The 25,548-nt window shown below is 37.4% G+C and overlaps 6 protein-coding genes across 9 annotated transcripts; 3 read left to right on the top strand and 3 right to left on the bottom strand.

Moving 5' to 3' along the window:
- Positions 1 to 387: 387 nt before the first annotated feature.
- Positions 388 to 1,727, bottom strand: LOC111803079 (photosystem I reaction center subunit N, chloroplastic-like). Its single transcript, XM_023687349.1, has 3 exons — positions 1,258 to 1,727; positions 754 to 879; positions 388 to 636 (listed from the first exon to the last, which is right to left on the bottom strand). Exons 1-3 carry the CDS (start codon positions 1,555 to 1,557, stop codon positions 547 to 549), a joined length of 516 nt encoding a protein of 171 aa, XP_023543117.1. The 5' UTR covers positions 1,558 to 1,727; the 3' UTR covers positions 388 to 546.
- A 624-nt stretch (positions 1,728 to 2,351) lies between these two features.
- LOC111803459 lies at positions 2,352 to 6,657 on the bottom strand. 3 transcript variants are annotated; one of them, XR_002816379.1, is made up of 7 exons: positions 6,324 to 6,657; positions 5,501 to 5,814; positions 4,612 to 5,263; positions 4,314 to 4,513; positions 3,982 to 4,226; positions 2,838 to 3,831; positions 2,352 to 2,615 (listed from the first exon to the last, which is right to left on the bottom strand). XR_002816379.1 is itself a non-coding variant. In XM_023687861.1 (6 exons), the coding sequence occupies exons 2-6, from the start codon at positions 5,767 to 5,769 to the stop codon at positions 3,041 to 3,043; spliced, it is 2,157 nt and encodes a 718-aa protein (XP_023543629.1). In that variant the 5' UTR covers positions 5,770 to 5,814; positions 6,324 to 6,657; the 3' UTR covers positions 2,352 to 3,040. The 3 variants fall into 3 exon arrangements, 1 of the variants encoding a protein (XP_023543629.1); XR_002816380.1 differs by having other exon boundaries at positions 5,501 to 5,804; positions 6,324 to 6,644; XM_023687861.1 differs by having other exon boundaries at positions 2,352 to 3,831.
- A 720-nt stretch (positions 6,658 to 7,377) lies between these two features.
- Positions 7,378 to 12,146, top strand: LOC111803461 (SAL1 phosphatase-like). Of its 2 annotated transcripts, none has more exons than XM_023687865.1 (8): positions 7,378 to 7,635; positions 9,308 to 9,383; positions 10,218 to 10,291; positions 10,381 to 10,586; positions 10,855 to 11,065; positions 11,156 to 11,254; positions 11,355 to 11,508; positions 11,714 to 12,146. In XM_023687865.1, the coding sequence occupies exons 1-8, from the start codon at positions 7,432 to 7,434 to the stop codon at positions 11,878 to 11,880; spliced, it is 1,191 nt and encodes a 396-aa protein (XP_023543633.1). In that variant the 5' UTR covers positions 7,378 to 7,431; the 3' UTR covers positions 11,881 to 12,146. The 2 variants fall into 2 exon arrangements, with proteins under 2 accessions (XP_023543633.1, XP_023543632.1); XM_023687864.1 differs by lacking the exon at positions 7,378 to 7,635 and adding an exon at positions 8,510 to 8,766.
- Positions 12,147 to 12,196: 50 nt separating this feature from the next.
- Positions 12,197 to 16,130, bottom strand: LOC111803460 (2-oxoisovalerate dehydrogenase subunit alpha 2, mitochondrial). The gene is made up of 9 exons (XM_023687862.1): positions 15,656 to 16,130; positions 14,521 to 14,658; positions 14,263 to 14,445; positions 13,567 to 13,724; positions 13,378 to 13,477; positions 13,166 to 13,277; positions 12,939 to 13,078; positions 12,678 to 12,863; positions 12,197 to 12,474 (listed from the first exon to the last, which is right to left on the bottom strand). Exons 1-9 carry the CDS (start codon positions 15,872 to 15,874, stop codon positions 12,304 to 12,306), a joined length of 1,407 nt encoding a protein of 468 aa, XP_023543630.1. The 5' UTR covers positions 15,875 to 16,130; the 3' UTR covers positions 12,197 to 12,303.
- A 582-nt stretch (positions 16,131 to 16,712) lies between these two features.
- LOC111804431 (histone deacetylase 14) lies at positions 16,713 to 22,414 on the top strand. The gene is made up of 9 exons (XM_023689236.1): positions 16,713 to 16,903; positions 17,356 to 17,600; positions 18,075 to 18,149; positions 18,444 to 18,545; positions 19,678 to 19,749; positions 20,926 to 20,982; positions 21,191 to 21,442; positions 21,660 to 21,841; positions 21,968 to 22,414. The coding sequence occupies exons 1-9, from the start codon at positions 16,861 to 16,863 to the stop codon at positions 22,266 to 22,268; spliced, it is 1,329 nt and encodes a 442-aa protein (XP_023545004.1). The 5' UTR covers positions 16,713 to 16,860; the 3' UTR covers positions 22,269 to 22,414.
- A 1,265-nt stretch (positions 22,415 to 23,679) lies between these two features.
- On the top strand, positions 23,680 to 24,253 carry LOC111803377 (cysteine proteinase inhibitor 5-like). The gene has a single exon (XM_023687743.1). It carries the CDS (start codon positions 23,741 to 23,743, stop codon positions 24,128 to 24,130), a length of 390 nt encoding a protein of 129 aa, XP_023543511.1. The 5' UTR covers positions 23,680 to 23,740; the 3' UTR covers positions 24,131 to 24,253.
- The last annotated feature ends 1,295 nt before the right edge of the window (positions 24,254 to 25,548 follow it).

Raw genomic sequence — 25,548 nt, 5'->3', positions numbered from 1 at the left:
TTCACGTGAGGTTCTATCGAAATATGCTTCACTCGAGGATTGAAGTACTTAGTGTAGCCTTGGTGTTGGATGTGTTTTTAGCTTATTGATCTAGTTAAAGACTCGATCTTGAGACCGTCCGAAATGAAGGAAAGCTACTTTATTCATCGAGCTTTCCATATACGTAATGTGTGATTGAACTTAGTAGACTCCACCTCGACCCAGTTGCTCGAGTATTATTTATCTTGGACTTAACCCCTCGAGCTTCATGCCAATTTACTATTAGATGAGCTTTTTTCATTGGGCTTATTTTAAATTGTCATTTCTTATCTTCGATTTTAATTTGAGACATGTGTCAATTGCAATCTATCTCAAATTCAATAATTGAATAACTTCTTCATGAATTTGAGAAACGTGACGATTTGTGATCAACTAACTCGTTATTAGAATTTGAACATCACTCAGCTAGTTAAGACATTATATTTGCGAATCGAACGCATAAAATTTCACACTATTTAGAAGTTGAGAATTAGATACAAAGACTTGAAATGGTTTCTTGCCTTCCCTTCACCATTTCCAGAAGACATTGGAACCACACTTGTACTTGTCCTTCCCCTCACACTCCAATTCCAAATCATCAGAGATAAATGGAACTTTCTGCAGCCATCAACAACAGAACAGAGAAATGACTTAGCTACTCAGCAAGAACTCATCACATATTATCAGCATTTCAAAGGCAATACTGATTAAAACTAAGCAATGTCCAAACCAAACCTTTTGTTTAGCAAGATCTTGGCACCCTGTGAAGTTCTCTGGGAACTTGCATGTTCCAAATTGAACGGTGTATGCCCTTGCAAAGTTTGCCCCACTTGTTGCCAATCTTTTCTTGTCATTCAATTCCTGTTGCAACAATATGCTTAGAAACATCATAGAATTTGCAGCTGAATCCTAATTCAGCCCCTTTACTTTGATCCTTTCCTGTGTTTAGCTTTAAACTTAAGCGTTAGAGAGTCTAAGCTCGTTGCTAACTGATATTAGTCCAAAAGGAAAATCCTAAAGAAACAACATCGGTTGATCGACTTGGGCCGTTAGAACAACTTTCAGCATAAATCTTGGACTCCTGTTTCATAAACTATGGAAATCCAGCAACTACAAGAACCATATACATTTTTGTGCAGAGTCAAAGAATCAAGAACCAAAAACATTTTCATTATTTTAGCTAACTCAAAGAATCGAAACAGGGCTATGCATGGTTTGGTCAGCATAATAGGTAGCTACCTTGTTAGCTTTACTCTTCTCAAGGTACTCTTCAATGACTCCAGCATTAGCAGAGGAGTTGGAGGCAGCCGCAGCCGCAGCAAAGAGGGTGGCACCAAGGTACAGAAGCGCAGACCTCCTTCCGTCATTCTTGGCTTCAGGAACCCTAGCCTGTTGAGCCCTAATCGCAGGCAACTTGTAACCCACAACCCCAGGAGATGCAACAGAAGGGGCGGCGTTGATTTTAGAGCTCAGGTCGGCCGATCTCGCGCCTGAAATGGCGTAGTTGCAAGCCAGAACACTGGAATTCATGGTCGCCATTGCTTGCTGCGTAGGTCTCTGCAACTGCTTGGACGAAATCAAAGTTGGAATTAATGGCGGTCAGATGTTAATGGGGTAATGAGATTACGAGGGAAACTGATAAAAAAAAGAAAAAAAAGAAAAAGAAAGGGATCTATGAGATGGAATTGGATAAGGGATTGTGGTAAGAGTGTGGATAAGGTGAGATTTCCTCACTCCCAATTGGCAAACACCATGGCTGTGATTAGGGCTTCGGACATGGAAATGTGTGTGGCAAGCTTCAATTCTGGACCCACTTTGAAATTCCAGTTCATCTTATAATTCCACTTCGGACTGAATTTTATTATTTAAAATCCGCTAAATTATAATTCCAATCCCTTTCAACTGCATTTCATTTTCAGTCAAACAAAACATCTATTATGAGAGTGTGGAAACTCTCCTAAGCAGACGCGTTTTAAAATCGTGAGACTGACAATAATATGTAATAGGTCAAAGTATACAATATTTGCTAACAATGACTTTAGAACTGCTACAAATGATATTAGAGCCAGACATCGGGTGGTGCGCCTTTTCCTAGTAGATGTATTTTAAAATCGTGAGGTTGATGGTAATATATAACGGGTCAAAACAAGCAATATTTGTTAGCGATGACCGTGAACTGATATAATTTTCTTTAAAAAAAGATTAATTGAACCAAACTTAGCTATAAGGAAAAATATCAAATAGATTATCCAATCAAATTTTATAGATTCATAGACATTTCAAATATTAAAGAAACAAATATTTTTAAGAAGTCAAAAAGTGCACCAAATAAGTTTAAGAAACAAAAGATCATCATTTATACCTTGCCCTTCAAATTCAGCTTCCACTTAGCTTCAATGAAATTGCTTGAATTCAGCAGTCATAATAAGCAAACACGATTATGAACAGTGATGACAGAGTAGACAGATGATCACTTTATCAGAGCTAAAGAAGAATGAACTTCTTATCATGCCCTACCTACTACCTAAAATGATCATATTAACAATGTTTTTCTATATACATATTCCTGCAATGATCCCTGGTAAATTCTAAAGGACCTGAAAAGGATGAAACATACGTTATGTAAGCAAAATACAGAAGGCCGAGAAGAATTTTGAATGCTTTAGAATAAATTAACGTAACGGCCCAAGTCCACCACTAGCAGACATGTTCTCTTTGGTGTTTAGGGATTATGGTTTAGGAAAGGCCCAAAAGGGAAAGCCCAAAGAGAACAATATCTGGCTACTAGTGGGCTTGAGTTGTTACAATTACAGTCTAACCTCAACGGCAAGACTTGAGCTATGCTTCCATGTGGACATATCCGCACCATAACACGTGACATCCAGTTAATCTTGGCTGTGCTTGTTGTAATCTGTGCTTTTTACTCCATAAGCCACCAGATCTAACATCATCATACGAGTCCGAGTCGAAATCAAAGTACTTCAAATCCATATGGGAATACAACAGCGAACAAGTGAGCAGTTTATCTTATTATTGACAATCTTTTTCTTTTCCGGCTCTTCTTTGGCATGGCCTTTTTGACAATATTGGATTCCAATGGAAAAGCCAGGGTAGATGATGGTTTCCTACAACTGGTTCTTCCCTTTCCAGAGGCCCATTTCAAGGGCAGCTTATTTACCACAGAGCTAATATCATTTGAAGAATTCAATTCAACTAGTTTCTGAATTTCATCAAGGATTTGATGGGTCCAAGCCATTGACACATCCAAGGCAACAGAATCATCCATTGGTAGCTTCCACATATTCATCAGTATTTCCTCAAATGATTGAAAAGACATGGAAGGTTTGTAACTCGGGCGATTTTCACATATCATATTCACCTTGATCACATGTTTGCAAAGATTTCCTTGCAATGACCAAGAACAATCGCAAAATGAGAATTCTGACCCTGGATTCCAAACTATATGTGAAACACTGCTGTCCTTTTGGCTCAGAACTTTGGCAAAAAGGTGATTTTCCTCATCCAAGGAAACTGAAGAATCTGGAATTTGCAGTGCACGGTGCCAAGAAGTAGAAGAAATATACTCCTCTTTGACATTTTGAAATGAGTCACTTTCATCGGCGTATCGATCTAGCCAGTAGGTTGAATGCAATTCAGTGGTCAACTTGTGAACCAACCAGTCCACCCTCTGGAAAGCACCAAGATGAGAGTCATCAAACAGTTTTGCCTTCAGCTTCATGTGATAGGCTTCAATAGCACCAGATGCCTCTTGGCTTGCAAGTGGAAAAGCTCTCATAGCAGAAAGCCACATCTCTGTAACAGTAGAAAAAGATTGACAAAAGGAAAATTCAGGGCCAAGTCTATATAATAAGGCTAAACATGTGCAATCCCTTCAATTATTAAAATATATAGCACACTAAAAAGGTTTGAGAGCAGAGATAGATTGAATAGAAGAAGTATAACCAATCTTTGGCACCCAACAACCCTTGAAATATTCCATGAAAGCAGTTTGGTCAACGAAATCACGGGTAAAATCTTCCAAGACAACTGAAGTATCGACTCCGTCCCAAATGCTGTGCACTAACTTTCCCAGCCGTTTGAACATTTCCCTCTGAACTTCAATGCTACTGCATTTCCTAACAACATTTTTTAGCCATGATCTACGGATGCGCCAAAGGGAAAAAAGCACAGGACAACAGAATATGTCCCTGAAAAATGAATCAATGTTAATTATAACTATGTTTAAACTATACAGAGTTGAGGAAGGGAAAAAACAGAGAGATTGGTCAACCTACGTGATAGGATCAGTCTCTGTGGCTGCGTCGTCAATTAAAAACCCACTAACTTTCCATCCGGGCTCTACAGAATGAGCACGATCAAGTAAGGCCTTCATCCATTTGGATACATCTGATTTTGCAAAGCTGCGAGTGATGACCCATGCAACAGGGAGTGCATGCTGTCTAGAATCAAACACAAGAAGTGTACACAGGGGGTACTGCACAAATAAGGAAGATGAAGCATCTACAATTTTTAGTAAACCAGAAGCGATTGACATTCACAAATTTTTGTAAATCGTAAAGCACGTTCAATCACCTTAAGCCTCTTAATGCCAAATGTTGAATCAGCAGCAATGAGACTACGATGGCCAAACCGAATCATCTGTTGCAATTGCCATTCTGTTTGAATCCCAAGAATGAAAGGATTTTCTTCTGAAGTATCCTGATAAATAAATATGGATTTTTTATTGCGCTCAACCCACATGCGAATGCTAGCTTGATCATCCAGATCGAGCTCATGGGTAGACCGTTTGATGATCATCCCAAGCTTGTGAACATACTGGGAAGCAAGACTGTTTGCTTTTGCATTTGAACCACAGTATCGCTGAAGACACTCAAGATGTTTCTCAACAATGTTTGCCTCAGGAATTCCCAGATAAATCATTGACATTGTTTGTTGTTGGATCTCATTACAAATATATGGGATCCTATTGGCATTAGGGCCAATGGCCTCTCTGTCGAGTGGCCCATGGCAAACAAAGCCAGACTTGTTCACATGACGCCTCTCATTATATATTATAAGTGCCAGAGATGGACGAGCGTACAATCGCTTTACAACAAAATGGCAGGTGCAACCTCGCATTGATTGAGGTCTAGCAGCACGATTTCGCGTGTTAAGCCTATATCTTCTACTAGGTAAAATACATCCACCTTCCCCATAATTTTCAGGACCAAATGAGCACCAATATCTTCATACATGCATAAAAGGACCAGGGTGTCAATGAAAGAAATTAAGGAATTTATAGACAGATACAATGAGGGAGACCTATGCAAGGGTCACTTTGTAAGAACATTGCTTTTGTTTTTTTTTTTTCAATGACAGAAACTCAATCTAGATTTTTCTAAATGAAAAAATAAAATCCTTAACTTGCTGAACTTTTTTTAGAAGGATAAATAAGAAATTTAAAAATTGCTATGAAACTTACTGTCGATATTCCAAATATTCATCATCCTTGAACTCTTTCAAGCTTCCCATCGATCGTTTCTTTCCCTTCTCAATATGAAACCGGGTCGGGCACTCTATATTAGTACATTCACCAACTATAAATGCATCTACTCGGACGTAAGGAATCAAAGCTACTTCATCATGATGTTCGACAGTGCCAAACTTGGTCCAAGTCAAATCAGCTGAATAGAACTCCTCCTCAGGCGGATCTTGTACCTGAAGATCAAGTATTGATTCAACGATAGCCATCGAAATGTAGCTGCCAAACTCCAATTCCTAGCAATCTGCAAAGCTCTGTGCATGGAAGAATGTTACTCCATAATTGTATAATCATAAGCAGTCACGAAAGATAGATATTTCACAATTGTACATACTACATTGCATATGCACACCTTTCTTGTTAGAGATAGTAGGGAAAAATAAGCATTTTTTCCAGTCAGTTCTATTAAGATATGATTTAAGAACTAATAGAGTATGCTTTCTTCTTCCCGCTTAAACATTATTCTTATTTTCCCCAAAGGCGTCCTGGGTCATTTCGATAAAATTTAACCCCAACCCTCTTGGAAAATCCAACCATTATTTCCACATGGGCAAGACCACTTCATAAACTGTTTTTACAAGAAAACCAACCCCTTAGAACAATTAATCACAGACTTTCAAAATCTTAATCAAACTTCATCATCCCATGTCTAACAAAGCCAAGACATAAACTACAATAAACGAACCCGTCGGTCCTATTGGAGAAACAAGAAAAACAGATAAAGACCAAAATTCACAGCAATTTATCTCGTACGAGTCCTTACAGAGCATCAGGCGAAAACTAAATTCAATTAGCTAGAAACGCGAATTCTGAACGCAACAACCAATCTCCGAAGTAACAAATTCCTGGCAGGTCTGGTTGCTGGTCAGTCAGTTCTGGGTTTTAAGAACATGCTTCTGCGCATATGGGTCAAAACTCGAGCTTGATTGTTCCTTCTTGGAAATGAATGCCAAGCAGTCGGTGACGGTGGAGCAAGAAAAGAGTCTGACCAGCGATGGTTTTGTGAATCCCTGAAGACGCAGGCATTAATGAAGAGTTGAAACAGAGGAGAACGAACGAAGAAAATGTTTGCAGTATCTTCCTCGTTAGCCTGCACCGAGAGAGAAAAAAAAAAAAAAAAAACAGGTTAAGAGTATCGGTCTGAGCCCTAAGCCCAATGGGCTTATTATTCGCTTAGCCCATTTAAATCGACATGAATAAAGCCCAAAACAAAGTGGGGCCGTAAGTCCTCTTATTTTATTTATTTATTTATTTTATTAAATTTAAAATTTTCTTTTTGTAATATTTTTATCGTGTTACTGGACCCATCCATACATCTATTTATTTATTCACTTGCCAAATAAATAATCAAATATATTTTTGTTTTTTAAAATATTATTAGATTTATTAATATATTTTACATTTTTTTCGATATAAATTATATTAAAAAATAAAGAATACCCATTAAAAATATATTTGAAATGAATAATTCTTGAAAATATACATATTTAAAAATGTATAAAAATTCTCGGTGAGGAACATGATCCCGAGAATTACTCATAGAGATCCTACCTCGATTCTTGTAAAAATAAATGAAGAATTTTGGGAGGATGAATAATGAAATAGGAGACGGGAATAGAGACAAGAAAGGTTTCCCCATCCCCACTCAACATGGTCGACATCTCTAAGAGCGCGTTAATAAAACATTTTATTTTTAAAAATTGATTAAGAATTTAAATATTTATATAAAAAAAAATGAAAAGTATAAATACTAAAAAATAATAATGAAAAATATGCATTTCCAAAATTTATTCCGTCCAATAAAATTGTCATAAACATAAAATTATCAAAGAAGCGGGCGAAAACGGAGGGAGAGAGGCAGAGAGAAGGAGATGGCTATAAATTTGTTGAAAACTGTACCTAAAGTTCAGAGCTCCATTACTTCAAGACCTTCCACCTCTCTGTTCTTCACAACCAGAAGGCCCTTCTCCGTCCCCTTGTATTCCCCACTTGCGTTGGCTGTTTGTTCGATGTCTTACGAGAAGGAGCTCGCGGCTGCGAAGAAAGCGGCCTCTCTCGCCGCTCGTCTATGCCAGGCAATTCTCTCTTTCTAATACCCTTATTGTTTTCCATGAAATTTGTGCAATTCTGTAAATGTGAGCGAATATNAAGACGCAGGCATTAATGAAGAGTTGAAACAGAGGAGAACGAACGAAGAAAATGTTTGCAGTATCTTCCTCGTTAGCCTGCACCGAGAGAGAAAAAAAAAAAATACAGGTTAAGAGTATCGGTCTGAGCCCTAAGCCCAATGGGCTTATTATTCGCTTAGCCCATTTAAATCGACATGAATAAAGCCCAAAACAAAGTGGGGCCGTAAGTCCTCTTATTTTATTTATTTATTTATTTTATTAAATTTAAAATTTTCTTTTTGTAATATTTTTATCGTGTTACTGGACCCATCCATACATCTATTTATTTATTCACTTGCCAAATAAATAATCAAATATATTTTTGTTTTTTAAAATATTATTAGATTTATTAATATATTTTACATTTTTTTCGATATAAATTATATTAAAAAATAAAGAATACCCATTAAAAATATATTTGAAATGAATAATTCTTGAAAATATACATATTTAAAAATGTATAAAAATTCTCGGTGAGGAACATGATCCCGAGAATTACTCATAGAGATCCTACCTCGATTCTTGTAAAAATAAATGAAGAATTTTGGGAGGATGAATAATGAAATAGGAGACGGGAATAGAGACAAGAAAGGTTTCCCCATCCCCACTCAACATGGTCGACATCTCTAAGAGCGCGTTAATAAAACATTTTATTTTTAAAAATTGATTAAGAATTTAAATATTTATATAAAAAAAAATGAAAAGTATAAATACTAAAAAATAATAATGAAAAATATGCATTTCCAAAATTTATTCCGTCCAATAAAATTGTCATAAACATAAAATTATCAAAGAAGCGGGCGAAAACGGAGGGAGAGAGGCAGAGAGAAGGAGATGGCTATAAATTTGTTGAAAACTGTACCTAAAGTTCAGAGCTCCATTACTTCAAGACCTTCCACCTCTCTGTTCTTCACAACCAGAAGGCCCTTCTCCGTCCCCTTGTATTCCCCACTTGCGTTGGCTGTTTCTTCGATGTCTTACGAGAAGGAGCTCGCGGCTGCGAAGAAAGCGGCCTCTCTCGCTGCTCGTCTATGCCAGGCAATTCTCTCTTTCTAATACCCTTATTATTTTCCATGAAATTTGTGCAATTCTGTAAATGTGAGCGAATATGGGTGACTTCCATGATGAATTGGATACAAATCAGAGTGTGGTACTGTGATGTGATATTGTGATTTGAACCCTGCTTGTGTAATCGTTGTATGACCTAAACCGAAGTTATCAATTCATCTTACATTTACGTATCCTCATTGCTCGGGGGGTTTTATTTAAAATTCCTACGATTGAAATTGTTCTTCTACAATGTTGCGCTCTNATGGGTGACTTCCATGATGAATTGGATACAAATCAGAGTGTGGTACTGTGATGTGATATTGTGATTTGAACCCTGCTTGTGTAATCGTTGTATGACCTAAACCGAAGTTATCAATTCATCTTACATTTACGTATCCTCATTGCTCGGGGGGTTTTTATTTAAAATTCCTACGATTGAAATTGTTCTTCTACAATGTTGCGCTCTTGGAAATTTCTTTAACTATACATCTCATTCTAAGCTGATTTTATCTGCTGTTTCTGGGCGCAGAAAGTGCAGAAGGCGTTGTTGCAATCTGATGTTCAATCGAAATCAGATAGAAGTCCAGTGACTGTAGCCGATTACGGTTCGTAAAGCTTCTGTCGCTCAGTTTTGTTCTGTATTTTGTTGTTACCTTTTCCAAGCAAACGAGTCAGCTAGTCTGGTCGTTAGATCACTTTAATACTTGGAGTAAACAATATGGGAATATCTCTTGTTTCCTACTTTCTTTTTTTTTTTTTTTTTTTTTTTTTTTTTTTTTTTTTTTTTTTTTTTTTTTTTTTTTNAGTATAGTTGTCCCGGGCAACCTGTGTCTCTTGATTCTTGACTAATACCACAGAGAATCTTAGGATGTTTCATTTACAAATGCGGTTCTTTTGACTTCAATGGAATATCACGCTCCAAATCTTGTGGAATTCTATTAGCTTCTCTAGCTTGGGTTTAATCATATCAAGCTACCGCATTGCCACATTTGTAGCTGTGGCGTTCATTTTGATCCACTTAGCATAAACTCTCCTTCTTTTGGTAATTCTGATAGCTGCGACTTTTGTCTGATCACGAGTAGCTTCAAATATCTTCAAGAAAACTTCTATAGCTGTTTGAGTTTTCATGAAATGTATATTGTATAACTAAGGAGATAAGCGTCAGCATAGAAGGAAATGTCGGGCTCTCAAATTTATGAAATATTGATATGATGGATATATTGAGAAAATCATTGAAGTGGTGATTGTCTTCTGCTTACTTCGCTTATGATCCCTTTTGCTTTTGTTAAGACAGGCAAATCCCTTCCCAATTCTTCTACTAGCGTCAAGATTAAGACAAATAATTTTAGTTCGTGTGTGCCTCACTGCAGCTTAAAGAGTTACTTTGATATGTCAGAGGCTGACTGGATGTACTCTTTCTATGGCTCTTCTATGTCCAGGTTCACAGGCGCTGGTTAGTTTTGTACTGGAAAGGGAACTCCCTTCTGAACCTTTTTCAATGGTAGCTGAGGAGGTCAGTATGTAGTTTTTATTATATTGTATTTAGAATCTGCTTTCTTTGACTTGTCTCAGCAAAATAATTTTGAAGTCTGGGGTCTCTAGGATTCAGGAGATCTACGAAAAGAGAGTGGCCAGGAAACATTACATCGCATTACCGAACTTGTAAATGAAACACTTTCCAGTGAGGGATCATACAGTGCTTCAACCTTAACGGTAGAAGATGTGCTCAGGGCTATTGATAATGGGAAATCAGAAGGAGGTCCTACTGGTAGACATTGGGTTTTGGATCCCATAGATGGCACCAAGGGGTAAGTTAGCAAATCAGAATTCCCTTTCTATTTTTTGCACCTGTAATTGGTCTTCGCAAATGTCATAAATAATGATGTAGCTTCAAACAATCTGATAGTTTTTATTTAGAAGCTTTTGGATTTAGAGGGGTTTTTAATCCAATTAGCCATATTTCCCGGATGTTTACTTTTGAGTTTCATTAATATTTTATTCCCCACTTAATAGTTCATATTGATGGGTTTATCTGTCTATATCATGCGCATGTGTCTCTGACTATCTGTGTCTTAGATTTCTAAGAGGGGACCAATATGCTACTGCATTGGCATTGCTTGATGATGGAAAAGTAGTTTTGGGTGTCCTAGCCTGTCCAAATCTTCCCTTGGAACCAATTGGTAGCAGTAATCAGCATTCTACACTTGGAGACGTCGGTTGCCTTTTCTTTTCTACAGTTGGTGCAGGAACATATATGCAGTCGCTTGCTGGTTCTACATTAACAAAGGTTCGTTCTTCAATGTTTTATCCAGGAGTTTCCTTCTTGAGTAGGAAAAAAGAAATGAAATAATATGTGAGGCATTTTGCTGCACTTTAGGTGAGTGTCAGTACCACTGAAAATTCTGAAGAAGCATCCTTCTTTGAATCATATGAAGCTGCTCACTCTCTGCATGACCTCACTAGCTCCATTGCACAAGTAAGCCATTCTTGGTCCACATTTGATCCATACCAGTTGTGTTTTATTCCTTGAAAGATATATTCTATGTGGTTTGCTGAGATGATTAATTACCAAACAGAAACTTGGTGTTAAAGCACCACCCGTTAGGATCGACAGTCAAGCAAAATATGGCGCCCTTTCCCGAGGAGATGGAGCCATATACCTTCGTTTTCCTCACAAGGGATACCGTGAAAAGATTTGGGACCATGCTGCCGGATGCATTGTTGTTACAGGTGAATTCAAAATTTGGAGTTGTTGAATTACTAGTAGACTTAAGAGTTGTTAAATCATTACTAGATTTTAATGCTTCATTATCAAGTTCTGGTGATTTTAATCATTTAACATGTTTTCAACGCTTCCCGTGGATTCAAATGTTAGTTTGATTATTCGAAAGGCCCATGAACTATTAACATTTTGTTTTCGTTGAAAATTCTACAGAAGCTGGTGGAGTGGTTACGGATGCAGCTGGGAATGCATTGGATTTCTCAAGAGGAAGATATCTGGATCTGCACGAGGGTATCATTGTTACGAACCAGAGACTGATGCCATCACTCCTCAAGGCAGTTCAAGAAGCTCTTCAACAGAGAACTTCTTCAACCTTGTGATTGTTCTTACGCTTGATTCTGTTCACATTGTTTTCAGCTCTGAATCCTTTTCTTCCACCCTCCAGCTCTTCCCTCAACTGAAGCTTTTTTGAACTTCAACTGAACAAATCTCATCATTAGCAATAAAACATTCTGTAGTTGGGTTATGCCCTCCTTTTATGATCGTACCATTAGACTAAGTAATACCGGGATTTTGAGGTTTTGGATTCAAATATTCTGGTGGTATAGCAAAGATTTCAAGCTCAAATGAAATTCAGTTCTTTAAAGCTTTGTCTGACAATTTATTCAAGAACTTTGCTATAACATTCCATTCATATAAGGAAGACTTGCTTTATTTCATCAGGGTGCCTTTATGTCCTTTTATTCATAGACACTGCCACCAATTCACATATTTCTCAGAGTGTTTCAAAACCTAAAGACAGGTTACAACAGTGGAAAGTCAGATGGGTAATCTTGTGGGTGTGTTTTGATTGTTTTTCTTAACCATCTCTCTTGCTCTTCGAGGTTGGAGGGAGGAACATCATACACATCTGTGAAAGCATCTGCCACAGGTGGCTTCTCGGATCTCTCTGCCAACTGAATTTCCTCTAATAGCTGTTTGAACCAAAAACACAGCAAATTAAGAATGTACACGACTCATTTGATGCTTATTCTTGTTTGTTTTCTCACCATTTCTTAGTTCTCGTGAAAGTATTTTTCTAAATTATTTAGTTCTCGTTGGTTGTTCTTTTTGTTCTCATTAGGAAAAAGAAAATATATGGCAAGGAGGTTGTTTAGTTGATGCACTGAAAATTTACCTGTTTTCTTAGGCTACTTCTAAGCTCTGCTTCGGCCTCATCACTCCACCAACCATTGCTTTCAATCCATTTCCTAAATCTGGAGACAGGGTCCTTTGCAACCCTCCACCACTCCATTTCCTCCACCGGACGATACCTGGTCGAGTCATCTGATGTCGTGTGGTGTCCAACTCTATATGTGAGAGCCTGTTAATGAAACAAAAGATATCAGAACACCATAGTTATCCATTTCAAGGGATAGAGATTCAGTACCCTTCTTACCTCAATTAAAATCGGCCTTTGTTCTTGAATTGCCATTTTTCGAGCAGCTCGAACTGTATTATATACAGCAAGTGCATCATTGCCATCTACACGGATACTGCGAACTCCATAAGCCCGACCTTTTACAACCACCCCATCACCTACAAAATAATAGAACACTCTAAAATCTAAATCTAAACTACGTAATACATTCTTCACAACTGTAAATAGTGAGAAGAATGAGATACTTCGAAACTGGTCTGAAATGGGAGTACTGATTGCCCATCCATTGTTCCGGCAAATAAAAATCACAGGCACCTCCAAAACTGCTGCAAAATTTAAAGCTGCGTGGAAATCTCCCTAATGTAACATGATTCAAGAAACAACAGAAAAATCAACCTTGCAACTTGAAAGAGTACAACAAATTCGAACACTACGAGTTTTTCTTAGTATTCTGTACCTCGCTCGTTCCTCCATCTCCAAAATAAGTGACTGCACAAGCATCTCTTTTTTCCATCTTCATTGAATATGCAGCACCAACGGCATGGGGGATTTGAGAACTACAAATTAGAGTAAAACATGAGTAATAAGAGTTAGAAGTGTCAGAACATCTGCTCAAAAGTTTTGACAAATTGAGCTCAAATCTTACGCGATCGTTGATGCTACAGTAAAGTAATTGTGTCTCTTCGACCCGTAATGGACAGGCATCTGCCTCCCTTTACAATAATCATATTTGTTTCCGAAGCACTGGCTTGCAAATTCTTTCAGAGTAAAACCGCGCCATACAAGTACTCCTGCCTCCCTGTACTGTATGACATGGGAGAATTACACTAAGAACTATCAATCACACAATTGTGGTGTAACAACTTAAGCCCACCGTTAACAGATATTGTCCTCTTTCGGCTTTCTCTCTCGAGCTTTTCCCTCAAGATTTTAAAACGCGTCTACTAGGAAGAAGTTTCCACACCCTTATAAGGAATGATTTGTTCCCCTCTCCAACCAATGTGGGATCTCACAATCCACCCCCCAAGCGTCCTCGTTGGCGTATTGTTTAATGTCTGCCTCTGATACCATTTGTAATAGTCCAAGCCCACCACTAGCAGATATTGTTCTCTTTGGGCTTTCCCTTCCGGGCTTCCCCTCAAGGTTTTAAAACGCGTCTACTAGGAAGAGGTTTCCACACCCTTATAAGAAATGTTTCGTTCCCTTCTCCAACTAATGTGGGATCTCACATGTGACTAATTAGGTAAGATATTAGTGCAAGCAAATAATATTCTTTCCATGTGAGGATTTGAATGTGCTTTATATTACTAAGGAGGATGATGAGGGGGAGGTATGAAGTAACCTGTGGAACAATGAGGTCATCCAATGACAATGCTGCAGCAGAAGCAATGTTGATTGCTTCTTCTCCAAGGGAGGTCACATAGAAGGAAATTCTTCCTTGCCTTTGCGCTTCATAAAAGATAGTGTCCATTGTTTGAAGAGTAACCATGTCATTATACATCTTCATAGCAATCTCCTTGCTCACCTAAATGAAAGTACCATCAAGTTCATAAATGCCTATCGTTTCACTTGAACTTGGGACATGCTCAGCATAAATTACCTGTGTAAAATTACTGAACATACTAGGCTGGCCGTTGTCATCAAGAACACGAAAGCAGGGTACCCGCTCCTCCTCGCGCTCAGGGACAAAACTCAATTGAGGAGTAAATTTAACCTTTCCTCCTGGAAAGTTCAAAACCTTGTACAAGAAATGCAAGTTTCACTTTCAACAAATGATATCAGGAACTTGTACACAATTGAATGACATTGAATATTATGAACTCGTTCACAGTTGGTAAGAGGAACACAGAGAGATTTAAGGTGAGACTTTGAGAGGAATCTCTACTTTTTGAATAATTTATGCTCAAAAAGAGATTTGTTCCACTTTATTATGAGGTCTTTGGTGTGAGAAAAACAATAGAATCGTCGAGAGGCGTGAGCGAATTCGTAACTCTTAGATTCTATGTTTCTCTTTAGACTTCTGTCACAAGGTCCTTTTGTAATTACCTATATTGGATTTGCATTGAATTGCATCGTTGCTAGAATACAGGTTCCTTCTTCCATAACTCGAGCTTGGAGAAGGCTGCAAGCAACAATGGTGGAAAAGCCATTGTGCGCTAGCTTGTAGTTTAGGAACCGGGATTTCGGGTTCATCTAACATAGTAGCAACAATGGGAGATTTAGAATTTGGGGGTCTAACTTCTTCTACACGAACCAACCCGCGAGATGGGCGGACCCAGGACAGTTCAAGGGGAACTTTCTTGATGAACTCAATGAATCCCAAAAGTAAACACCTTTACATGAACTCATTTTCCATCTTCCAGACTACACAAATGGAATATACCATAATGACTTGTAACTTGGGAGTTTGAGCCACTAAAATACACAAAAGATTAAGGAATAATCTGTTCCCGTCAAAGTCTTACCTTAAATCTCTCTCTGTTCTTATAGAGATTCCTCTCGAAGTCTTACAAAGAACAAGGGGGAAGGAGTTGACAAGCAGAATGGAAAGGAAAAACTACATTGTCAACAAATAATCATTTAGATGCAGTCTCCGCAAACACACAATCCTCAAACGAAGATTAAAAAATTAAGAGGAATCTTATCTAAAAACGATTAGGGATTATAAAAACAAAAATACGAAACATGAAATTAGAAAACAGAATCAAAGTTGACCGAATCAGAGTGCATTCTACCTGATTGTCACGATCATCGTTGACAGAATCTATTTGTTTCTCCACTTTCGTCGATTTGAAACGATGAGCAGACAAATGGTTAAGCATATTTTCGAACCCCAAAACTTTGTTTCCGATCTTATGAACTGCAAATGGAGTTTCACGAAGCGAACCCAAGAACCGCATCCCGTTTCTAAAATGGGGGATGATCTTCGTTGCTTTTCTCACATGAAACGCCATCGCTGGACGGAGAATGCTTCAGATCGAGTCTTGAACACCGCGCAGAAGAATTGGGTCGTTGGGTTTCGTAATATAGATTAAGGGTCAGAGGGACATTGACAAGCTTGTTGCGCTTGGACAGATTTCGCCAATTCCATTAAACGAATTCTTATCTAATTTAAGATTCCACTGTCAATCGGATAAGTAGCCATCGCACGAACTTGTTGGCACTCATCCATATCCGTCTGAGAAAAAAGAGGCATTCTTCTTTATACAAGCGAAGGTGTTCATGTTCTTCACGACTCGTTTATGAAATATTTTGTTTTCAAATCATGATTACGATAAAAACTTTGCATTTATTTTCATTGCCAAATAGTTAAAATTTTAATTTAATGTTTCTCGATTTAAATTTTTTTGGAACAACCCAAAATTTTGATTTTGTTAGGTTGAATTTTGTTCTCATCTCCAATAGACGTGGGATCCCACCGTCCACCTTTTTGACACCATTTGTAAGAACTCAAGCTCACCGCGACCAGATATTGTCAGCTTTAGTCTGTTACGTAGTCATTAGCTTCATAATTTTAAAATGTCTGTGTTAGGGAGAGGTTTCTACGCTCTTATAATGAATATAGTTCGTTCCCATTTGGGATCTCACAATAGCCAAAGCAAACAATATCTCTTAATATTAGAATCAGTTACCGAACCATGCAAGACACTGGTCAGAGTAGAGCTAAACCCTCTTCACAAGTTAAAGTAGACAACAAGTACTAGTGGTAAGCTTGGACCGTTACAAGTAGACTATAATATATATATATATATATATATATATATATTCATTCATACATAGGTCAATGATTTTCAACGGCTATCGTTAATAATCGTGGGTTTCAATTAGGCCACGTAACAGATTCAGATTGCGAAGTTCCGGCTCCGCCAGCTTAGCGCCTCGCCTGATATCTGGCGCGCAGTGTATCAACTATTCGTTTCCGTTATTGAAGGCTCTCCTAATGGAGTTTCGCATTCTGCAACAATCTCCATCATGTTATGCAGGTCTCTTGCTCCTTCGATTTCAGATTGCGCTTCAAAAACTCAAATTGCTGCTTTATTTTCTTAATGTCTTCTTTGTTCTGGATTGTATTTGATTTCAAGTCTAAATTAGGGTGTGATTTGATTTTCTTCTCTATCTGGGTTCTTGTGTACTTTCCTTTTTCTCGTCTCGAATTGATTTTATTGATTTAGGGATTCTGATGTTTTTTGTTTATTAACTTCTTTAATGGTCGACAAATTTATGATCAGATATCACTGAGTCTTCCAGTTTTAGCATTCGTTACTTGTACACGAAGGTGGGGCTGCTATCTGTTAGTAAAGTTATGACGATTTGGGGTTGCAATTTCAGTGGGGAGCCTTCTTTACATCCTTGTTTGATGATTTTCCCCAGGATTTTTATTAGGTTATTCGATTATTTGGATGAGCGTTTCTGAATAGGATTGCAAATTGAACAGGAAATGTCTTTTGCTCGGTCCAGCCTCGTTTCGGAATTTGGAAGTTTCTTAATTGGGCTTCCTCGAACACAACATTTTTGCAGAAGAGATGTTCACGAAATGAACCTAGGAGAAAAACACATTATCGTTCGGAAGTTAATAGGGCGGCTGTACTCTGTTCTTCTAGTTCAAGTGACAGTCCATTGAAGCTCTATGATAACGTGAAAATTATTTATTCTGTTGCTGCTGCTACGGGTCATAATCAGGTACTCCGAGTCTACTTAAGACCATGTTTGATTAATATACCACATGCATTGTGTTACGGTCATGCTCGTCCAGTATGAAGTTTTCGGCAAATCATGTCTATGTCTGGTAGACTAAGCGTCAATTCTTCCTATCTGGAGTTATATGCTATCTAAGCCGTTGGGTTGCTTTTTTTACTTGCTAGCCTATGACATTGCTTTCAAACTCTCTTTTGAAAATCTCCCTACCCACTTTCTACTCAAAGTAGGGCGAGAGACTTGAGTATACGTCATCCGGCCAACGGCGGCACACATTAGAATTGGCTGACTCATACAATGTTGTCACAACATTGCACTTGCTAAGAATACTAAACAAAGTAATAAACTGGGACAAAAACAATAAATTCTAACTGGACCATCAAAGATCTTTCTGCTTTTCCCTACTTGTTTATTTACTTAGCTCTTGCATTGATTTGTTCCTTAAATTTTCTGTAACAGGAGTCTCATCCAGAATCTCATCTCAGGGTCCCTGCAATAGCGAATGCTCTTGAAAATATGGAACTCACACCTAAGGTAATGCTCTTGGAAACTCACAACCTGATTCTGAGAGGTTTTTTCAACTGTTGGAAGCCAGAAATTATAAAACACGAGAAATCAGATTTTGAAGCCAACAAATCACACTTAGTCCCACATTTCTATCTCTCTATGTTTCCATCTCTAACTATCTCTTTCTCTTGCACATTTCATTCACTATCAAAGTCCTTTAGCCTTGTGCAATTCCTCCATAGCTGTGGTACTTTTTATTCATTATATGAACGTATGTTTTAAAATTGAACATTTTCCTTTTTTTGGTATAATATATTGCAGTTTCAAGGCTCAAATGTCGTTGAACTTCAAAATTACAAACCTGCTTCAGTTGATGACATTGTGAGTGTTCATTCAAAATCATACGTGACAGGCCTTGAAAAGGTAGCCTCTTGTTTTCTATTAATTACAAGTTTAGGGCCATGCTATTGCCAAAGTCGATGTCAAAAATAATTTTGTTTTATTTTGAAATCACTTTCAGAACAGGAATGTAAATGTTCATACGTTCTAATGACTGACTATGCATGGGTATTTGGACTATCAAAATCTTCTTTATTGATATCAATCTTGTCATTCATGTGCACACAATATAATGGAGGTTGGTTTTTTCATTTAGTTGGGAAAATTTGTAAATGCTCGCTTTATTTTGGTCAACTTGTTTCGACAACGTTGTAACCCTAGATCTTGCTTGGAGTTGCAGAGGATTTATTTCAGTTGTAATCTTTTTTTTTTTTCTTCTTCTTGCTTCTGATATTTTAAAATGTATCAGGACGTTTATAACTTAAAGGTCTTATTGCAATGGTGTTTACTTCTGCATATTTGCAGGCTNATCTCTTTCTCTTGCACATTTCATTCACTATCAAAGTCCTTTAGCCTTGTGCAATTCCTCCATAGCTGTGGTACTTTTTATTCATTATATGAACGTATGTTTTAAAATTGAACATTTTCCTTTTTTTGGTATAATATATTGCAGTTTCAAGGCTCAAATGTCGTTGAACTTCAAAATTACAAACCTGCTTCAGTTGATGACATTGTGAGTGTTCATTCAAAATCATACGTGACAGGCCTTGAAAAGGTAGCCTCTTGTTTTCTATTAATTACAAGTTTAGGGCCATGCTATTGCCAAAGTCGATGTCAAAAATAATTTTGTTTTATTTTGAAATCACTTTCAGAACAGGAATGTAAATGTTCATACGTTCTAATGACTGACTATGCATGGGTATTTGGACTATCAAAATCTTCTTTATTGATATCAATCTTGTCATTCATGTGCACACAATATAATGGAGGTTGGTTTTTTCATTTAGTTGGGAAAATTTGTAAATGCTCGCTTTATTTTGGTCAACTTGTTTCGACAACGTTGTAACCCTAGATCTTGCTTGGAGTTGCAGAGGATTTATTTCAGTTGTAATCTTTTTTTTTTTTCTTCTTCTTGCTTCTGATATTTTAAAATGTATCAGGACGTTTATAACTTAAAGGTCTTATTGCAATGGTGTTTACTTCTGCATATTTGCAGGCTATGGATAGGGCTTCTCAAGATGGTCTTATTTTAATTGAAGGCTCTGGACCGACTTATGCCACTGCCACTGTGAGTTTGTCTGGTGCAGCTTTTTATGCTTAATAATGTCAGTATGGAGTCGAGTCAGGACCTAAATCATATTCCTTCCATCATGAACTCTAACCTTAATTGTGATATAGTAAGGCAGGACCCTACAAGTCCAGGACCATATCCACTAACGTCTTTGATGGCTAATCTTGAACATAAAGACCAAGGACTATAGCCCCTCCTTTCCCTCCGAAGGAATCTACTAAACATCCAGGGGAATATTCTTTAATAGAGAATCTTTGTAACTTTTTGCTTAAAAAAAGAAGAAAAACACTTGACCATTTCCACTCTCCCTCTCTCTGCAGCCAGTTGGAATATGTCAACCATTTCCAGGCTGCAATTATGAGAATAAAATTTTTGTTTTTAGAGACACCTGGCGAGTTTGTTTTAGCAAAATTTTTACAGCATTGCCTGTGGATGTGGACAAAGAAAACTTCTATTACCTACAGCTGTAGAATTCCATTGTACTTAATTGTGAAGTTAAAAATTCCCCACACCTAAGCATATTCCCCTTTCAAACCTGGCTTATATTTTCTTCTTCTGATGGACAAGAAACAATCAAGAATCATGTCCTTAAGGTCACTCTAACTACAAAGTAGCAGTGATCACTCCCCCTGTCGATTCCAACGTCACTTGATTGATTGTGAATTACTTATTTTAAAAAATATAATAACCATTTACGTGTAGGTGCAATAATTGTGCCAATATTATTTTAAGGTTATGCTACTTCAGATTTTAATTGAAATGCATATTGGGTTGTGCATCACTTATGTAAATTATTATCTTTGTAGTTCTTATAGTGATTACGTTTAAAAAAGCTATAAGAATTTTTTTTTTCTGCTAAAAACAATAATGTATTAAATGCATTAATTTCTTTTGATGAGATGCAATACATGAACGAAAAGGTAACAATGTTTTAAGAAACCCTTTTTTTTTTTCTTCGACAAAGAATACGTTTCTCCCATAAAAACTATCTATGAAGGCGCCTGATTTCTAACCGTAGCAATCTGATCTCTGATCTCACGCACATATGTCACACTCACACATGTCAAGTATGCGTCTTTTATATAATGTATCACATGATACTTCAGCATTAATGTTTTTTGTTTGGAGCAATACCATTAGCTTGACCACATTTTGATACTGTTGGCAATGCAGACATTTAATGAATCACTTGTTGCAGCTGGAGCAGGAATTTCTTTAGTTGATTCAGTGGTGATGTCTCAACCCAGCACGTTAGTCACTTCTTAATGATAATTTTGTATGTAATCCCATATATTAAGCCAAACTGCCAGTTTGATAGGAGAACTTCTGAGCTTTCTACTTTTAAGTGTTGAGACATTAGATTTTAATTCCTTAGTGTCCAAACCTTCGCATAAGCATAAGTAGTTGAAGTTTCATATTCTTGTGTAATTGGTTTCAGGTCAAAGCGTCAAAAACCTACAAGAATCCGCCAATTGGTTTTGCATTGATAAGACCTCCAGGACATCATGCAGTACCCAAGGGACCGATGGGATTCTGTGTTTTTGGGAACGTAGCTATTGCAGCTCGTTATGCTCAACGTGTGCATGGATTGAAGCGTGTCTTTATTATAGATTTTGATGCTCACCATGGGAATGGAACAAGCGATGCATTCTACGACGATTCAGATATATTCTTCCTTTCAACTCACCAAGTTAGCATTCTTTAGAAACAATATGAAATATATTTCACTCTTTGATGTGGTTATCAGAAACACGCATGAACAACTGAGACATGAGAAATTAACTGTAAACCTGTAATGCACAACTGTTGGTAACTGCATACACTTGGGGTGGTTTCCTGGACTTTGCCCTGTTTCTTTTGCTTGGTGTCATTAAATTCCATTGGTAATTTAATCCCTTCTGGTTCAGGATGGAAGTTACCCCGGAACTGGTAAAATTGATGAAGTGGGTCGTGGAGACGGGGTGGGAACAACTCTGAATATTCCTCTACCAGGGGGCTCTGGTGATTATGCCATGAAAATGGTGTTTGACGAAGTTATTGTACCCTGTGCTCAAAGATTTAAGCCTGATATCATTCTTGTCTCTGCTGGGTGAGTTCCCCACTAGAAAATTTTAATAAAGCTTGAAGATCAATCAACTTTTCCTTTTCCTTTTTGCATTTGATTTAGAAAGTTAATTATGTTCTAGTCTGAATACGTATGATCTTATTTCTGCAGGTATGATGCTCATGTCTTAGATCCGTTAGCCAGTCTGCAATTCACGACCGGAACATACTACATGCTTGCATCCAATATCAAGCAACTGGCAACGGATTTATGCGAAGGTCGATGTGTATTTTTTCTGGAAGGAGGCTACAACCTCGAGTCTCTTTCATATTCAGTGGCTGACTCGTTCCGTGCGTTTCTTGGCGAACGGAGCTTGGCGTCGGAGTTTGATAACCCTGCAATCTTGTATGAAGAACCATCAAGGAAGCTTAAGCAAGTGATCCAGAAGGTAAAACAAATACATTCACTTTAAAGTTCAATTTATTTCTAGATATCTTCTTTTCATCCTAATTATTGTGTGTACTTTCAAGTAGACCTGCATAGTAACTTGATGTGTATTTGATGAACATATTTTCGAAGATAGGAAATATAAAGCAATGATATCTTGTTGTTTGTACATGATTTCTACCCCTATTGATCACAGATCATCAACATGTATAATCTGATGCCTTGGTTTGGGGGAATCTTGTAAGCATGTAAAGGAGTGGGGCAGTGGAATTCTCGTTCCAGGATATTCCTATGCAACTCTTCTACTTTTCTTCAATTCATGGATATTTCTATACATCTTTTCTACCTTTTTCTCCATCAATGAGATTCTCATTCCATGAAAATTTTGTACACTTCCATTAGCATTATAGAACTTACTAGTTCAATGAAAAGATCTCAACGAATCTCTTTTTGATAAGGGCAAATTTATTGGTGTGGGAATCCCTTTAGTAGAAAAAGATTAGGAATAAAATAGTGTAGGTATCCATTATTTCTGGTAGCGGGAATCTCCTATCTGATCTATTATTTCTTGTAATGATTTGCGTAGTTTATTTGGAGACATTCTTCTTCATATCCCTATGTCGAAGAATTTTAGAAGTATTTTTTTTCTCCTTTAAAAATCACATGAGAGATAAATTTTATGAGATCTCACGTCAGAGGGGAACAAAACATTTTTTATAAAGGTGCGAAAACCTCTCTAGTAGACGCGTTTTAAACCCTTGAGGGGAAATGGGTGAATTGTGAGGTCTCACTTCGATTGGAGAGAGAAACGAATGCCTTTGAGGACGCTAAGCCCCAAAAGGGGTGGATTGTGAGATTCCACATCAGTTGGAGGAGAGGGGAATAAAACATTCTTTACAAGTCATTGCTGGGCCTCAAAGGAGATGGATTGTGAGATCTCACATTAGTTAGAAACAAGGAGATGGATTGTGAGATCTCACATTAGTTAGAAAGGGAGATAGGGCGTGGAAACCTCTCTCTAGTAGAAGCGTTTTAAAACCTTTAGGGAAAACCCAAAAAGAAAAGTCCAAAGAGAGTAGTATCTGCTAGCGTTATTTACGGAAAGGGGAATAAGGATGTGGAAACCTCTCTGTAGCAGATGCGTTTTAATACTTTGAGGGGAAGAGGGGAAGTTCGGAAGGGAAAGCCCAAAGAGAACAATATATGCTAGTGGCTCGTACATCTGGATAAGATAAAAATAAGCTTGGTCCTGCCCGACAGAATTGGATTCAAACGCATCTTATCTAAACCATGAAATTCTTTGTGTCTGCATACTAACATTCCATGACATCTCAACTTCTATTATTGAACTCTTACGTCTTCGAAACAACTTCCTTTATATCCCTTTGTCACGACGAACCTCAACTCTCTATAAATATCGAGCTACTACGCCATATCCATACACAACAAGCCCACATTATTATAAACTTCTCTTCCAACTATCCACCAAAGATTACAATGGATCTCAAGGTAGTCGCCCACGGACAAAACGATGCCTTGCTTCACAAGCCCAAGTCTTGTGATTGGGAACCAGTTAACGTCCATGACCCATACGTGCAAGAACTGGGAAGGTTTGCAGTGATGGAGCATGTTCACGGGCTGTGCGGTGTCGGGATGACGTTCGTTCGTGTGGTGAGCGGCGAGAGTAAGATGGTGTGTGAAGGAAAAAAGTACAGCCTTGTGGTAGAGGTGAAAGAAGTGCTGGTACTTCCTCACCAATGCCCTGCTATTAAGTTGTATGTGGCCGAGGTGCTTGACAAGCAATGCGCCAAGTCCTGGGAACTCTTGGCTTTTAAGCCTTTCTGCCTACCCCCCATGGGCCCTGGCCCTGTCATCCACAATGCCTAAGCTTTCTCATCTACCTTACAGATGATGCATGCTATTGTATTATCTTTATCTATTACTAATTATGCAACAATAATATAAGAATAATAAAATAAAGACGATCTACGATCTTACGTTTCAGTCGCTTATTTCTTTTCTCTTAAAATCATAGGTAGCTTGTTAACATGAACATAATTTAGCTGTTATTGACATATATTTCTTTCTTTGAGGCTGAAAGATTAGATTCTCGTAACATTCTCCCATTTGTTAAAAACTATCTATGTCTAACGACCTTATGTTTAGGTCTCTTTACCACGACCAAATTTTCGAGGGTTCGAATCTCGGACTGTGACTAAAAATACGAAGACAAAGACAAATAAAAGATGAAAATCCGATAAAACTTAAATCAAATAAGACAACAACATCCAAATTAAATACAAAATCAAGTTATTATAAATAGGGAAAAGGGTTCGGGATACAATTACAAAATGAAATAGAAAAGACTCAAATATAAGAATGAACTAATGCTCCGGAACGACCTTCTCTATAACCGCGCAGATCTGGAATGCTCCTTCACCTCGACTGGCAACCTACGGATAGCTGGAGAAAAAAAGGAAAGAGGGAAGATGTGTATACACAGGAAGCAAAAATACTTGTAAACTCTCTAACCAAGTAGGTATCCACAAACTTTACTTTAAATTCTAGGAAGGAAGTTCGGGTCTAATATCTACTGTTACCCACGTGTCTAAGGTGCTTTGAAGTTCCTAACAGTACTTCCGCTGCTTACAATCCCATACTGGATTCGAAAAAGGTGGTTCGCCATTTTCTTGGGTCGCAAATCGATTCGCTTTAAAAGAAAAAATATTGTTTACGGACTAATTTTTATTTGTTAATATTATTTTTATTTATTCATAATTAACTCATTTGCTTTTTTTTTTTTTTAATATTTATAAATACCTATTTGAGTGAAATGCATAGATTATACTGTATTTATTGTTGAAATTAAAAGAAATAAATGGTTGGAATAATAAATATGTACTAATTTAAAAGAGAGCATGAGAATATTTGTACCATTAGGTTTACAATTTTGCTTTAATATTATTTCTCATTTATAATTATTCAAATTATCTTAGCTTATAATCTTTTTTTTATTTTACAGTTGATTTTGATGATGGATGATTTCTATGTAAAATTGTGCGGTCACCGGAAAACGCCCGAGTGTCGAAATTCTCACACCTGCAATCCACGTTCTCTCCCCGACTCTAATCTTTTTTTTTTTACGAGAGAATAATCAATACCGTACCATATTCGAGAGAGAATAATTTTTTTTTTTCATCTTTGAAAAATAAGAAAGAATTAAAAACACGTATAACATTGATTCTTTATTTTGTTCTTGGGAATGTTTAAAAAAAATGAAACCTTATATATTTTTAGATATAATT

The sequence above is a fragment of the Cucurbita pepo genome, chromosome LG10, assembly GCF_002806865.2.
Source record: "Cucurbita pepo subsp. pepo cultivar mu-cu-16 chromosome LG10, ASM280686v2, whole genome shotgun sequence".
Classification (NCBI taxonomy): Eukaryota; Viridiplantae; Streptophyta; class Magnoliopsida; order Cucurbitales; family Cucurbitaceae; genus Cucurbita; species Cucurbita pepo.
Note: the sequence above shows the minus strand (reverse complement) of the source record. Positions and strands in the feature narration are given on the sequence as shown.